This window comes from Alternaria metachromatica, assembly GCF_023757995.1.
Source record: "Alternaria metachromatica strain BMP 0045 chromosome Unknown scaffold_6, whole genome shotgun sequence".
Taxonomy (NCBI): domain Eukaryota; kingdom Fungi; phylum Ascomycota; class Dothideomycetes; order Pleosporales; family Pleosporaceae; genus Alternaria; species Alternaria metachromatica.
Window position 1 is genome coordinate 1353842 of NW_026055497.1, and position 15396 is coordinate 1369237.

Below are 15396 nucleotides of genomic sequence, written 5' to 3' on the forward strand. Positions count from 1 at the left end.
CTCCCTTGGCACCTATGGGAAACTTATTCAGTGTCCCGACGACATCGCCGTTCATCATCTCTCAGTCGATATCACCAGTGGAGTCATATGCGCCAGGTTCTTTCGAGCCATTTGGCATTATTGGAGCCGAAAGTACGACTACTGCACGAGCCAATACGAATACTGACTCAAGCCTTTCGTCAGGCCAATCTCCCCGAATAGTAGACCTCCTACTCCCAGGAACAGATCTAAATGTGCCACCGGAGGAGTACTCTTCCTTTGTGTCTCAGCATGAGGCTTTCTATCAGCCCTCTGGTATGACTCCGCCAGCGCCATTGGATGACGATGTTGATGAAGAAGTTGTACGCGATAAGATTGACGAGTCTGCAGCTTGCGTGATGTGGCTACCATCGCCCACAACACCAAGCTCATCAGGCTCTTCCTCGAATTCTCCCGACTTCAAGATCCCGACCCAGTTGCATTTATCTACGACATCGGCGGAGTCACTCACACGGCGTTATCATAGGGACACGTGCGGCGTACTGTCACTGAAGGACGGGCCTACAGAGAACCCATGGCGGACTCTCATCTGGCCTCTAACGAGGGATTGTCCCGCGCTCTATCATGCCATCGCATCGATGACCTCCTTCCATCAGGCAAGAGATATGCCTACTTTGCGCATCCAGGGTATAGATCATATGCGGAGCGCCGTACATGCATTGGCTGCTGGACTTCAAAACATGCGTGTCGACGCAGCTATATCGACTACACTTGTTCTGGCCTTTGCCGAATCTTGGGACCAGCATATCAGTACCGGCATCAACCACATCAAAGGAGCTAAGATCTTGATCAATCAAGCACTCATGAACCATCGTCTCATGCCAAAGCAAGGCGAAGAATGGGCTCGGCTGAAGTTTCTTTGCAACACTTGGATTTACATGGACGTTCTTGCTCGCCTTACTTCTGCTGATGAAGACGACGCATACGATGTCGACAATGTGAGAGAAAGCATATATGCTGCTGGAGACACCGACTCTACTCTTGACCCGTTGATGGGCTGCGCGCACACGCTCTTCCCCATCATTGGTCGGGTCGCCAATCTGGTGAGGAAAGTGCGGAGATCCGATAGCAACGGACCCATCATCATATCGCAAGCAGTGCAATTGAAATCTCAACTCGAGGAATGGACGCCGCCTTCTCACATTGAAGAACCAGAAGATGAGACAACAAGTCCGCAAGATGCTATCAAGACTGCGATCGCTTATCAATACGCAACACTGCTCTATCTTCACCAAGCCGTACCTGAGGTTCCTTCCCAGCCACCCGGCGTGCTCGCAAACAAAGTACTGTGCGCCTTGGCCACCGTTCATCCACGCTCACGCTCGATCATCGTGCACATCTACCCTCTGATGGTTGCTGGCTGTGAGATGACTGAGCCGGACAATCGGGAATGGGTCAAAGATCGCTGGTCTCTGATGTCTACCAGAATGAAATTAGGGATCATAGAGCGATGTTTGGAAGTCACGAAAGAAGTCTGGAACCGACGCGACAATCATGCGCTTGAGCGTACAACCATGAATATGGAGCACTTGCGCAGCGACAGCTTCTCATCAGACGCATCCATTATTTGCGAGGGCGACGCCTATCCCGATGATTACGACGCCGATCGCGACTTCGGTTCACGAGAAACACCGTACGGGATGCCGATACCGTCTGGTACCACAGACTCCCAGAATTCGGGAGTAACAGTCAAGAGCCGCTTGCATTGGTTGAGTGTCATGAAAGAGTGGGAATGGGAGGTCCTCCTCGGTTGAACCATAACCAGGCCTCCAATCACGTTTCTGCATTCACCAACTATTCCAGCAGATCTTACATTTGTCGTTCTCTCTTCGGAGACTTAATGTTCGCATTTCAAGGTCGGGTTTGCTTCGTAATGCCTGTTTTGGGAGTTGGCGTTGCGAGGTACAAGGAGCGAAACTAGCCATATCGCTCAGCAATGTCCAGAATTAAGCTCAATCCGCATTCGATCACGGACCAAAAGGTACAATCGAAGGACTCATATCTTACGCTCCAGCACGGCATTAAGACACTCAATGCTTCCAGCATATTGCCGTAAGACATATCGACCTTACTTCAATGGACCTTCATTCGCATCACACTGGGCCGTCTTTTTGGCGATAAGGAGTCGGTCCAACAACTCTCAGATATCAACGATTGTACTTCGTTTCAAAACGGCCCAATTGAGCTCACCGGTCTTGTGCGCTCAAGCGATCGCACATGCGTCACCCGGGCGGCCAGTATCAACGTGCGCGCACGACATACACTACGTATTCTCCTCGAGGTGGCTTGCATGTTGAAAAACTGTTCGAAATTAAGACACGTTGTTATAGGCTACAGTACTATAGTCATGAATACACGGGCTGTCAGATAGCAGCCACAGACTGTAGTGCCTGCTGTCAGAGCAGCCAACCGCCTTACAGCACAGAGGTGCTACAGAACGCATGATCCATGCTTGGAAGACCGATGATAGAATCTGCAGACACATCTAATGCAACTAGAGTTGGCTCAGTACGTCGATCATGCGACTCATCACGTCCTACCGCAAGGTCCCGTCTGTGGCTTGCATTCCAAGTCGTCGTCATCCATGTCAGTCCTCCACCCAAGGAAGCTAGTAAGCTGCAGCCGTCCGATACCAGCGGGCGTCTACATGAGCAACAGAGCTACCATGATCCCGTGATCATGTTGACCAGGCATGCGCCGCCAGGGTCGAGTATTGGGTCGTTGCGCAAACAAGGTACAGCTCGGCCGATGTAACGTTGGATGCTTTCGGTATCCTCGCTTGACTGCCGCGACGACCAAGCGCCAGACAGTAGGTATGACGGAAGAGCGGACTGAAAATACCGCATGACGCTATCGCAATTCGAGACACATTCCTGGAACACACAGATCAGTGGGCTACGATTGTGTCTCACTGCAAAACTATCGCACATCAATTGAGGGTCTTAGCACACCTACCAAGCACGCCAACTCAACAGATTCATTTACACTGCCACCTAAGGCACACGCGTCATGGCCAGGTTATTGACAACATTCAAATGAGGCAAATGAGGCAAAGAATCTTCCAAGGGTACAGCACCCGTCGTCAATTCATACTTCGTTCGGAATACCCTGCAGCATGCAGATCATTTGCGCACCTACTCGGCAAAAGAGCCGAATGAGCACAAAAACGGCGGCAACATACATGTTGGCATTAGCCATACATGCAGGTACATTCTGTTTCGGAGTCTCGGAGACCAAAGGCGGGCGATGACACAACAAAGACAGGCGCCTGACAGCCCACTACGTGTGCCACGAAACACCAACACCAACAGGCATCAACCTAGTCGACCACGCTATCGTAGTTTCGGAGCGACTCAACAGCGACACAGGTGTTTGTATGTGATGTGCCTGAGGAGCATTATTGGTGGCGTCCAGCACGGAACAAGGATGCACCCAAGAGCAGTACATGAGGGATCATGTGACTACGCGATACATTGGTGGCGTCTTTCGCCTTACGTGACACCTCGGAGTCATCTTGTTGGGAAGTGAACAGGAGGCGCAGCGGACTGACGTCGAGGGTGTTACTGTGAAGTGTGCTACGGGCATTGCAGCATGGACAAGCGGGCCTTTGATGGAAGCTGCTAGCGTTGACGGGAGGTAGAGAGAAGAGCACGAATAACGAAGACCTAATGGGTGAATATTTGGACGGAGAATAGATCTGAAACACTACGAGAAATGTACAGTGCATTATGTAAATATCGCCTAGTCCGACTACTATTTGCCAATCACCACACCATACCATCAAGCCGTGCCACCTACATCTACACCCCAGGATCAACATCATCCCCCACCTTCGCCCTCGCCCTAACCTTCATATTAACCATCATGATAGTCTCAACCCAATCTCTCCCCACACTCTGCTCAACCTCCAGACGCTCCTGCAGCTTCTGGATGCGCTTATCAGACTTGGCCTGGCGACAACGCAGGAAGTGGATCGTCTTATTCTTGTCCTGGAGCTTGGCCCAGATCAAGTCGTCGACGTCTTCTTGGGTCGGAGACTGCACATGGGCAGCTTCCAAGGAGAGCTGGTGTTGCTGCTCTTCTATGTCAGCTAGTTGAGCATGACGATCGGTAGCGGTGTCTTGTGCTCCGTCTGATTGCTCGACTAGCTGGGCTTCACGCGCAGTAGCCTTGTCCTGCAATTCTGCCAGTTGCTCGGTTAGAGTCTGGAGCTGCAGTCCAAGAGCCTGGATAGTCTCATTCGTAGCTTCAGCATTGTCGCGAATCCTCTCTTTCAGCTTCACAAGTTCACTCTCCTTCGCTGTGAGCTCTTCAGAGGTTTGCTGGAACAGTAATTGGTTGAGTTCAGACTGCTGCGTCAGCTCTTGGTTGCGGTTTTGTAGGCGAGTGTTGATCGCAGCCAGATTGTCGTTGTCCTGACTCAAGGATGCGAGAGAGGGCGCCAGGGAAGGCGTAGCAGAGCCTGTGGGTGAGCCCATGACGGAGTCGGTGCGACGAAACCGGCTGAAGAAGCCGGCTTGTTGGGGCTTACATGTCATTGAGGCGGACATGATGCTAGGTTCTCAGGTGGGCGTGATGGGAGTCGAGGGATTTATGCGACGGAAGACGCCGAACAAGTGATACTGAGAGGGCTACAATGGCTCTGAGATTGAGCCTGTTGTTGCTACTCTGGAAGATGTATGCGGTACTTTGAGGTATTGTTTTATATGTAAGCATGTAGAACATGTTGCATTCACAACGTCAAAATCAGAGAATCACGAAGACACCACTGTACACGCACCAAGAAGACATGATATGCGGCACACCACGCGATGGAATTTGATGCCAGAAGGTCGATATCTATCTACAAAAAAACAAAAAAACAAAATCGGGAAAGGGGAAGAGGAAACAAGACGGGGCATCAGAATAGTACCAAACCACCCAACCCATCTTCAAACATCTTTGAAGATGCCAGACCAGAGTTCCTCTCCAGGCCGAAGCACGACCCTCTTGTCGGGCACAATGTGCGTCTGCACAAAGATGCCGTTCACCTCGTCCGCCATTTTCTTGCCGAGGATTTTCAGCAGGGCGGCGTTGGTGGTCTCCAGATCTTCGATCCGGGCGGCCGCAGCCGACTTCTCTTTCATCAGCAGCTCGACAACGTGCCGATACTGCGCCTCGATGCGCTTGAGTTCTTCGGCCGCGCGGCCGGTTGCGAGGGCGGGGTGCTACAAGTATCTTTGTCAGTGCTGATATGAGAATGATAGAGGGGCCGGGAGGTACTCACGTCGCTCACGACGAGGATATCCACCTCGGCGGCGGCGATTTCGGCGTCGTGGTGACCTGGGAAGTTGGTCTGGGGAGACATCGTTAGTGTATGTGGTAGTCTCGGTGATGTTTTGCAGAGTGTTTGTGAGATGTGGAGAGTATGTAGTCTGCAAAAGAGGTTCTGGCGGCTGAGGAAATAGGAAGATGGGAGGCGGATGGGCAGTTTATATGGTACGGAAAAGATGGGATGGTGATGGTGAATGAGGAATTTGGAAGTCGAGGTGAAAGAGAAATGGACTCTCGAAGACGGTCAATTCGGGCTATACAGAGCTATTATGCTGTGCTCTCTTGAGCTATTTGTATGCCTACTCGTCTTCACCTACGACTCTTGTCTTCTTCACTCGTCCTCCTTCCCAGTATGTAATCATGCGCCCTTCTGTACCAGCTCTGTGACTTGTTGTTCGATGGCCTTGTCGTCCAGGCCCTTCAGTGACAGCTTCCGCTCCTTTCCGAAGTCTACCCCAGATTATTAGCAATCCTCTCATATATCCTGGTTGAGTGTGACGCACCGAATCGGGCATATACGGTGGGCTGGGTGTTGCTGGCTTCGCGGATCATGATGGGGATGGATGGGTTGGCCTTCTTCATGGCGGGGTAGCTTCGCATGAGGAAATTCCTGTCCAGTCGGTCAGCGCGGTTCGCTCTATCCTGCCTGTCCTGCCCATCCTGCTCTTGTGCAATGGCGTGCGCGTTGGGTTGCGCTCCTTCACTCGGTTGTCGCATACCTTGTCGCGGCGCTGTGCTCGCTGGTCTGGCAGAACAGGAACCTCAGCTCCTTGAGGCCGTTTGCGAATGCTTTTGACGCCATGGTAAGACCGGTACTGGTGTGCGGGGGTATCAATCGGTGACTGTCGTCACTGGGCCGGCAGCGACATTCAATGTTCGTCAAGCTGCCAGACGCACGCCTTACCCAAACGGGCCTAAAGCAGTCGGAGCACCCCCATCGATAGTCCCGGATTTATCATCTCATGCTTGAGCCCGACATCGCGACGGCTCTCGCACACGACACTCGCTCCGGCTTCGACCTCGCTCTCGACGCCCCAATTCCTGCTCCCACTCGAATCGCCGACCTCGAGAGTCCAGGACACAGCTCGCCATCATGTCGTTCCGCCCCGGCTCCCGCATCTTCAGCTCCTTCCGACCCTTCTTCCAACGCGCAAATGCCCGCCGACATGCTTCCACGGCGGGCGCTGAGCCCGCTGGCTTCCAGAAGTTCTGGAACAGCCCCATCGGCCCCAAGACAGTCCACTTCTGGTACGCTGCCTCGATACCACCTCCCTCTCCACCCGCAATGCGCTGCCAGCTCCCCGCACTCTCCGAAGCGCATACGCATCCGCAGCAGCAAACACCCACCTCCAAAACCCACCCCACCACACCCAAGCCATCGCACAAATGCTAACACCCCAGCAGGGCCCCAGTAATGAAATGGGGCATGGTCCTCGCCGGCGCCTCCGACTTCTCCCGCCCCGCCGAATCCCTCTCCTTCACCCAGAACTTCGCTCTCATGTGCACAGGCGCCATCTGGACGCGCTGGTGCTTCGTCATCCGCCCCAAGAACGTCGCGCTGGCTGGTGTCAACTTCCTCGTCTTCTGCGTTGGTGCCACACAAGTCGGTCGCATTTACATGTACAACAAGAGTCTGGAGAACACCGAGGGTCAGGCCAAGGGCGAGATGCTGGATGTTAAGCACACTGCTGAGAAGGCGGAGAAGAAGGCGGAGAAGGCTCTGAAGTAAATTACGACTGGGTGAAGATAGAGTTGAGAGGTTGGAAAGTGGATTCCCCGGCTGGAAAGCTAGGCGTCGGGTGCGGGCAGATGGGAGGATTGAACGGGCTGGATGTATATCTACTACGGAATCATGTTGGAGCATATGCACCAGCGTGTTATTATGACAATGATTCCTTTGCTTTAAGTAGCAAACAAAGAACGATCAGAATCCTTCAGCACTCGAAAGTTTCGCGTGTTCAGATTTTTTTTATAGCTCTATGGTCTGTCTTGCATGCTAACCATGACTCTCCACTGAGCGATAGACATGTCGGGTCAGGAGCATGCTCTTTCTCAGAGTCGACGTCACTAGTTTCTAACGCGTTGTCGAAGTACAGTGTTTCCGACAGACCGAATGACACCAGCGCGCAAACGCACATGTTCAGCCTAGAGCTGTTGTTGCATCCTGTCTCATCTCCTCCACTTTCGTACCTTGTTCTTCAGCCCAGCACCCAGATTACGCATGAACGTGTAGCAAGAAAATTCCCGCATGAGATCGCGGAGAGATTTCTCCTCCCCGCAACGCGTAACCTCCCCATCCTCATTGCTGCCATCGACACCGGACTGTTCGGGCTGTAGGAGAGCAACTTCATCGGCATCGCTGACTTCGAAAAGCGCGTCGGGGCTGAAGATGCTGAGTAATTCCATCTCTAGGTCTCGTTCAACATCTCGCTCTTCAGCAGCTCTAATTTCCCCGACCATTCCATCTCTATCCCACCCTTCAAGCGGCAAAAGAGCATGATGAAGATCAGCGCAGTGCTGCAGAACCACACCGTCAGGATCACGCGGCTCGATCACAGGAGATGGGTGTCTGAGAGATCCTCCATGTCTTGGTGGATCGCGTGCCCGTGCCTCGAGCATGAAATTGAGACAGAAGGCTTGTCTGACCATGACCATACGAGGTACTCTCTTGATAGCATCGGCGGTCACCACGGACGGACTAGGTACCACGGGTTCCCTTCGGACGCGGTTGGTGTACCTTCGGAATCTGCTTGGAACGTGTATGCGGGATCGTGGAGGTGGGATGAAGGGAGAGAGAAGAGAATTGCGGACTGTGCTGAGCGAGTCAAGGCTGACTGGAGGAGTTGCTGGCAGTTGTGTATCGTCTGCCCGGCCTGATTTGGAGGTGTATGGTGCCCAGTTTTTGAGTAGACTGACGACGCTGTCGTCTCTGGATTTGGTCTTCGAGCTCGAACGATTGCTGAAAGACCCCTCCTCAGTGGTGATGCTGTTTCTCGGTCTCAGGCTTTCGTCATCTGAATTATCTGATTCATCGCCATCCTCTATATCGCTCAACACGCGTACGAGTCCGCGGCCTATTCTCAATCAGCCCCAATACGGCACGTCAAAAGTTAAGTCAGACTGACCAAGAGGACGTGGAGGGGGAGGTTTCGCTGGTACGACTTCTGGTTCACTTCTCCAGATAAAGTTGTATTTACAAGTCCTACAAGTCTGAACTGCGTGTCCGGAGAACTGGTATACCGTCGCTCCACAATTAGGACATATCCTACGGTCTATGTAGAATCTACCACAGCCGTGCATATGGCGAGCTCGCCGACCTGCGTTCCCAGGCATGATTGGGATGTCGATTGACCCGTAGTCTGTATGCTATGTGTCTGAAAAGGTAGGTGCACCTGCTGTGGATGATTTTGCGAAGAAAAAGCAAAGCGCGAATACTTCAAGTGCTGCTCTAATGACTGGATGCCGGTGGGTGAGGATGAGACGAAATGACTGCTGCATCACATTAGAACAGTCCCGAACTAGGTCATGCTCTGCATACCTTTGATGATGACGCCGTTGAACCCCGATGCCAACAGATGATAGCAATAATGCTGTAGCGATAGAGGCGATGGCTGATGAGCGGAGGTTTGGGGTGGAAGAGTATAGCAGATGCTACTTTGAAGGTCAAAGACCATCAGCATGGCATTTCGCACGTGCTTCGCGCTGTGGGAGTCGCAATGGCGAGTGCTTTCTGTCGTGTCGGCGTGTTGGCATGCATCCAAGGTAATCGCGTTCGAGCAGCGTGCGAAGCTCTTCAGGCACGCTCCAACCTTTTGTTCAGTCATCCACCTCTTTTACATGTGCTTGATGCCAGACTTCGGTTCGCCATATTCTGGTTCTGCGATGACCCATAGACCCCTAACGAACCACTCACGATACCCCAAAAACAGCGGGCTTGTTGATTGATAAATACCGCAAACGTCTGAGGGGTCTTCCTCTTTCTCCTCTCTTCCCATGTTTCTGCGTCAAGTGAATGCCTTGCAACACCCAGCACAGCATTCACCACAGCAGTCCCCACAATTACTACACGCATCGCCCAAACAACCTGACATACTCGCAAAACACGCAATAATTGATTCGATGCACCAGGGGCCTGCCAGCGTGCAATCTATCCGCTGTATGCATCGTGTGCAGCAGTCTTTCGGCTCGTCGTGCGCAGGTGTGAACTCCTCTGTCTCTGGGTTCATTGGGGCGTAATTCATCTTGGATCCGGGGAGAGAGTGGCGACTGCTGGATGAGTTTGGTGGTAGAGGGTCGGTGCTGAACGAAGGAGGAAGGAAGGATGATGTAAGAAGAGACCAGGTGAGCTTGTAGGGCAGGGACGATGATGTATCTTCTTGGCAGAAACAATGAGGAGAGCTTGTGGTAATTGACACGTATTGGATATCAAATTTAACGTGATAAGAGCCTTGGTGAGCGGTGTTCGAAGTTTTTGATTTTCGATCCGCGAAAGTTCAAACGCGCTTCGCGTGAGATCAGGCACGCCAGGCCACCCACACAGCCCGCCCCCCTCGGCTAGCAGCACGTGGCTGTGAGCGCCGCCGATCTTGCTAAGTGAACTCAGAGTAGGAAAACACAGCCTCTGCAATCGCACCGTTATCATCGAAATACGAGTCATGCGGTCTAGGAGTGAATGCGGTGGCTGATTGTGAACGCGCGCAAATAGTGGATACACGTTATTTTCGTCTCACGCGATTCTCAAACAAGTAAAGGACGTGGCAACGGATCATTTGACATGGGCAATGGACAGTAACAGTAGTATTCATTCACAATGTGGGTATCTTGTATGCGCGCCCGCAATAATGGCCTGTAGCAAAACCAAACCCCCAACTCCTAGTCTGGAAGACGATGTGACAATTTGAGAAATGTGGTAGAAAACTCCAGTGCTGGCGTAAGTGACCAAGTAGTCACGCGGCAGCCTATACCCTGATCACAATGTGGATGCCTAAACCTCTGGCCTCGCGAATGGAGCAACCCAAACAAGTCCTTCCTACACGACTCACGATCGCATGAAGGCCCTTTTCCGCACACCAGGCTCGTGCGAGCAACTGAAGATCAGACGAAGCCCTGGCATCTAGTACCAACACAGCCTTCTTGCTATTCTTGATTGTCTCCGCTGTCTCGCTGTCGTTGCTCCGCGACAGATCGAGTAGGCGCTCCGTAGACTTTGACGTGTGAAGCTCGAACGGCAGTAAGAAGTCAGGATCCAGAACATCGGTGACTGGCACGATCTTGTAGGAGTACGACTGGTGTAGAGGATGCGCGTTCATGGGCTTGCTACTAGTCGCAAGTGCCTCGACTTCTGGTCCGGTAGATGCTTCGTACATCCGCTTTGGCGCGATGTCTGAGGCATCCGGTGGATGCGATAAGAGCGGCTCAAAGCCGTGGCTGTTGCGGCGTGAAAGAGTTACGCTGTGTTTTGAAGAGGATCTCGAAATTGTTCCGGTGCCAGAGCGCCTCAGGACCTTAGGGCGATGCGTGAACGAGGGAGGTGCAGACGCAGCTGTGGTGCAAGGGAAAGAAGTGACAAACTGAACATCGTATGCCAACGTGATGGTGTGGCTCACTGCATCTCCTCTGGAAACAAACGTCATCGACGGGGCATAGATGTCACTTTCGGTTGGCGGTCCTGTCAAGCTGTCACCGTCGATGAGGTCCGTATTGATTGGGACTAGTTCCCACTGCGAGAAGACCAAGGAGGGACCCAGGTACGAATCAGGATCCTGAGGAAGAACAAAGTCCTCGGACCTCAATGAAGCTAGAGACTCGACTGGTGCGATAGCTGACTCTTCGGCGACTGTGTCAGAACCGTCTCTTGGTCGCAACCGGTTCTCGTGCGGAAGCAGTTCGCTGTGAATCGAGTACCAACGGTCGGCAGGGCTGTCGGGTAGCTTTGGACATGAGATCCAGCCCATACACTCTGTAGAGCCTTTGACACACGCCAGAATACGCCCAACAACGGAAGCTTTGCTCCAAAAGGTTCTGTCGCCAAAGGTGAATCCGCCGTACAAGTTCGCTGATTCTCCCAGGTTGGCAATAGCATTGCTGTCGTTCTCAAGCAAGGTCGACACGAGGAAGTGTGAGATGGCTTCTCCGGGGAGCATAAGACCAGTCAGATAAGACCGACTCAGCCATCCTCCAATATTGTAGCTGGATGTAGCATCGTTTTCCGAGATGGTCGACACGGGGGAAAGTGGCATGCGCAGGGCACGAGAATTGTTGCGATTCAGAGCGGGCTTCCCGATATGACCGAAGTAGCTGTCCAGCTGTTGACCGGAAGCGAGGGGTGTTTGCAGTGGCGTGCCGTAGACACTGATGCCGGAAGGGGTGGCCATGTCGAGCAACCTTCCGCTGGGTGACGCTGGTGTGGGTTCCTCGATCTTGTCTTGCTCTCCAAGCTTCCGAGCTAAGTCCGCCGAGACCACGTCAAGGCTAGGCCATTGTAGCGTCTTCGCAAAGTAAAGAAGCCCGGATAGCTGCCTGGCTTGATGCTGTGGAAGTATGATGAGGTCTGACTGCGGTATCTGGGCGTGGGCGCCTTGGCTTAGCAATGACAGTAGTCCACGTAGTTTGGGTTTGGGTGAGACTGGCGCATCGTTGCCTCTCATAATGACGACGTTGTCGAGGAATCTCCGTGCGAGCACCAAATCCCAGTCAACCTTCCTCGTCTTGATCTTGAGAAACCCTTCGATATCCTTTGCGTCAATCCGAAGTCGGATCTCAGCGTCGGTCGCATCTGCATTCGTGAAGGCATCCAATCGAAGCAGCAACTCACAGGCCAAGGTGATCTGCAGTAATAGTATCTCCCGCTCTGTCCATAGCGTTTGGTGATGATGCTCGGAGGTTGGCTCGGATTCACTCCACAGTATTTGGCCAAGCCTTATCCTCCATTCGACAAGGCTGAAGTCGTACCAGACACCCTTCAGTCCCAATACCCTGAGGAGGGCCACGATTTGTGTCTGCAAGCCTGTAGGGTCTTCGGTAGAGTCGTCGTAGCCCGGAGGGGTAAGGAACTTGGTGAATAGATTCGCGTACAGATCTCCAGAGCTTTGGTTGTTGAGGATTGTCATGGGCTCGGGGCTGTCTTGGAATGCCTCGTACATGTCCTGGAACTCAGCCAAGCGGTCGTATATCAAGTTCAAGTCCACCGAACGGATACCCAGTCGCTCAGGAGTTGCCTGCATGACGTCCTTGTTTCTGACCGACTCAGCGGAGTCTTGACTTGACTGAGATTGGTCCAGCTCGCTGGCCAGCGTGTCAGACCTTGGTAGCTCGAGGAAATGCGAGAAGCCCACAGTCCCCGGCTCGATACCCTGGGCACTGACCATGCTCGGCATCTCCACCACGTCGACCTGATAACCATTGTACTGTTTCGAAGTCTCGGGTAGCTGCCGGGTCTTGGATGGATGTTCGTGTAGGGTCGCGGCTGAGAAGGCGGGTTCGGCAAGTGGAACTGTATCGGTAGCTTCCTTGAGCACGGCATCGGCGTTCCAAGGATGAGTGACGATTGGTATGTAGCGACTGCCTGTCTTTGCGATGCCAAACTGCGGGGCGCCAGCGAAGAGCGTACGAAGCTGGCCCTCACCAAGAGTCTCCAACTTGTCCTCCTTGGTTTCTTGCGGCGGTGTAGGTACGCGATCTGGCTCCAGTTCTTCTACGGGCGCCATGCTCTCATGATCGACTGCGGCACTCGGTTCCTCTTGGGGTATCACATCGAGTGTTTGTGGAGGGGCTGATTGCGGGGCAGCGTTATCGTGCTTGGGCGGTGCCTTTGTCGAGAAGTTTGCTATCAGCTTCTTGATCATCGTGCGAGTATCGTGACGATAACACCACAGAGAAGGAGCAGGTGACATACAGGTACAGCGACTTCACCCTGACGCTGTGTTTGCTTCTGCTTGAAAGCCCTGAAGAACTTGAGGACGCGCTGCCGCTTGCTGTCCTTCCGCAGCAGCTTTCCGGCATTCTCGTCAACCATGTCGTGGTGCAGTCGTCGCAGCATCGTGGCGGCCTGCAGCAGGCGGGCGAGACATACCGGCGGCGGACATTATAAGGGGATAAGGGGACGTCAACAAAGCTCAGCAGGCTGGGCGCGACACAGGCTGCACACATGCACGTCAAACATGGCAGCCATCCCTGCTCTGACAGGCGCGCACGTCTCGATGGTTGGTGCGAGGCCGCTGCCGGTCCCTGTCCCGCACATCACCCAGGCCGATCAGACGAATCCACGGATGACGTCCAGCCTATCGCCCCGGTTAAGTGGCCCTGCATCACCTGCACCTCTCACGCCAGGCACTCACATTCCTGTTAGCAGCGCGCCACTGCGCCTACACGACGCGCCTACATCAATCAAACACTCGCAACTCGTTTGCACTGTCCACGCCGTCGTCTAAAGGCCGTTGTCTATGACGCTATATCGGTCCGCTCGCCTCCAGGTTCCAAGTCCTGTTCAACGGGCCCGTGCCAAGCTTCTAGAACGTGGACCCGGGTCGGTCATTTCCGCGTCTCTAATCTTATCGCCTCCACGAGCAACTGCATTCCATGTTGTATACGACGGTGCTCTATATCTACGGCAGCAGTGGTCCGAAAGAGCTCTCTGGCCTTGAGTTGACTTTCGTCGTTGCACCAGCAAGACAGCCACTGTCGCGAAGCTCCAACAACATTTACTAGGCATCGTTCATGCCCCATTGGGCACGATTCACCCCAATGTTTCATAACGATCGATGGTGAACTTGGCCAATGGGAGATTGAATGGACCATATACTCATGAGACTTGTCGTACGACTTAACCTTGTCATATATCTAGTATGCCAGGTTTCTTACTTCTTTATGCGAGTAGTGCATTCACTATTCCGTAACAACTGCATCAACGTTATGCAAACAATCCTCGATATACAGTATTGAGTCACTACAACCTCTGGCCTCTACGGCTGGTACAAGCTATTGAGACTGCAACATCATCAGCAATGGCGTTCATACGTGGACCCCGCATGTCGTGGTGTTACACAGCAGCACCTCCGCATGCAACTATCCCGCGCTAGTGCAGATAATGGTTTGCTATCACGTAGCGACACCAAGAACACTGTGCGTGACACTACACACACAAGCCAAATCACAATCTCCGACAAGATGGGATTGCTTGAAGACGCGCGAAGACTCGCCGACACCTACGGACCAGAGGCGGCGCGACATGTAACATCTGCTGCAGACAAGGCATGGACACACGGTAGCGCTTTCGGCCAAGAGGTAGCAAAGCGTGCTGGCCCAGTCGCCTCAGACGCCAAAACCCATCTAGAGAAGCTCAGTAAAGAGGCCGGCAAGCATGCTGCGCCTATCGCCAGCAGTGCCTCAAAGCATGCTATGGAACTCGCCCGAGCGGCCTACAACAGCGGCAAACAAGGTCTACAGTCCCTACCGCAACTCCCAGACGGATACATCAAGGAGGATTACGACTGGAACTTCATCGCACAGTTTGGGGAGGACATGGCGAGGCATCTTGGTACCACAACGGGCGACTTCTGGGAGAAGCTCAGCAGCGGCGACATTCTCCATGACATTGGTCAGGCCGCTATCCCGAACATCGAATTTACCAAGGAAGATCTTTCGGAATTCAGCGAGAGGCTCAAAGTATGGATTCTCGCCAAACCTAAACAGTTCTCCACCTTGTTGGCTTGCATTGCCTCGGGCCCCATCGCTCTTGCTGTCACACCAGCCATGCTAGGCCTTATCGGATTCACACCCATTGGTATCGCTGCCGGTACGTATCAACCACTCATCGTATCTCCGGTCTGACTTCTAACATATGAAATAGGCTCCATGGCCTCTGCGTTTCAGGCAGGCGTCGCTCCCATCGCTGCAGGTAGTGCGTTCGCCATTCTTACCAGTGCTGCAATGGGAGGGTACGGGCTTGCGATTGTCCAGGCGTTTGCGATAGGCTCGAGTATGACAGGAACTTGCGGCGTCGCAGCTCTGGCGTTCTTACAGGCTGTTAAGGAAGACGAACAGTGT

General features: G+C 53.2%; 6 protein-coding genes across 6 annotated transcripts; 3 read left to right on the forward strand and 3 right to left on the reverse strand.

The window, feature by feature from the left end:
- Positions 1–719: 719 nt before the first annotated feature.
- On the forward strand, positions 720–1793 carry J4E83_004005 (uncharacterized protein; the record flags this gene model as incomplete). The annotated part of the gene is given in 2 exon segments (XM_049330937.1): positions 720–723; positions 736–1793. The coding sequence occupies 2 exon segments, from the start codon at positions 720–722 to the stop codon at positions 1791–1793; spliced, it is 1062 nt and encodes a 353-aa protein (XP_049190354.1).
- Positions 1794–3839: 2046 nt separating this feature from the next.
- Positions 3840–4577, reverse strand: J4E83_004006 (uncharacterized protein; the record flags this gene model as incomplete). Its single annotated transcript, XM_049330938.1, is given in 2 exon segments — positions 3840–4555; positions 4571–4577. 2 exon segments carry the CDS (start codon positions 4575–4577, stop codon positions 3840–3842), a joined length of 723 nt encoding a protein of 240 aa, XP_049190355.1.
- A 1133-nt stretch (positions 4578–5710) lies between these two features.
- Positions 5711–5934, reverse strand: J4E83_004007 (uncharacterized protein; the record flags this gene model as incomplete). Its single annotated transcript, XM_049330939.1, has 2 exons — positions 5711–5802; positions 5856–5934. The coding sequence occupies 2 exons, from the start codon at positions 5932–5934 to the stop codon at positions 5711–5713; spliced, it is 171 nt and encodes a 56-aa protein (XP_049190356.1).
- Positions 5935–6445: 511 nt separating this feature from the next.
- On the forward strand, positions 6446–7081 carry J4E83_004008 (uncharacterized protein; the record flags this gene model as incomplete). The annotated part of the gene is made up of 2 exons (XM_049330940.1): positions 6446–6600; positions 6757–7081. The coding sequence occupies 2 exons, from the start codon at positions 6446–6448 to the stop codon at positions 7079–7081; spliced, it is 480 nt and encodes a 159-aa protein (XP_049190357.1).
- Positions 7082–10310: 3229 nt separating this feature from the next.
- On the reverse strand, positions 10311–13058 carry J4E83_004009 (uncharacterized protein; the record flags this gene model as incomplete). The annotated part of the gene is given in 2 exon segments (XM_049330941.1): positions 10311–13034; positions 13050–13058. The coding sequence occupies 2 exon segments, from the start codon at positions 13056–13058 to the stop codon at positions 10311–10313; spliced, it is 2733 nt and encodes a 910-aa protein (XP_049190358.1).
- A 1296-nt stretch (positions 13059–14354) lies between these two features.
- Positions 14355–15180, forward strand: J4E83_004010 (uncharacterized protein; the record flags this gene model as incomplete). The annotated part of the gene is made up of 2 exons (XM_049330942.1): positions 14355–14359; positions 14430–15180. The coding sequence occupies 2 exons, from the start codon at positions 14355–14357 to the stop codon at positions 15178–15180; spliced, it is 756 nt and encodes a 251-aa protein (XP_049190359.1).
- Between the last annotated feature and the right edge of the window lie 216 nt (positions 15181–15396).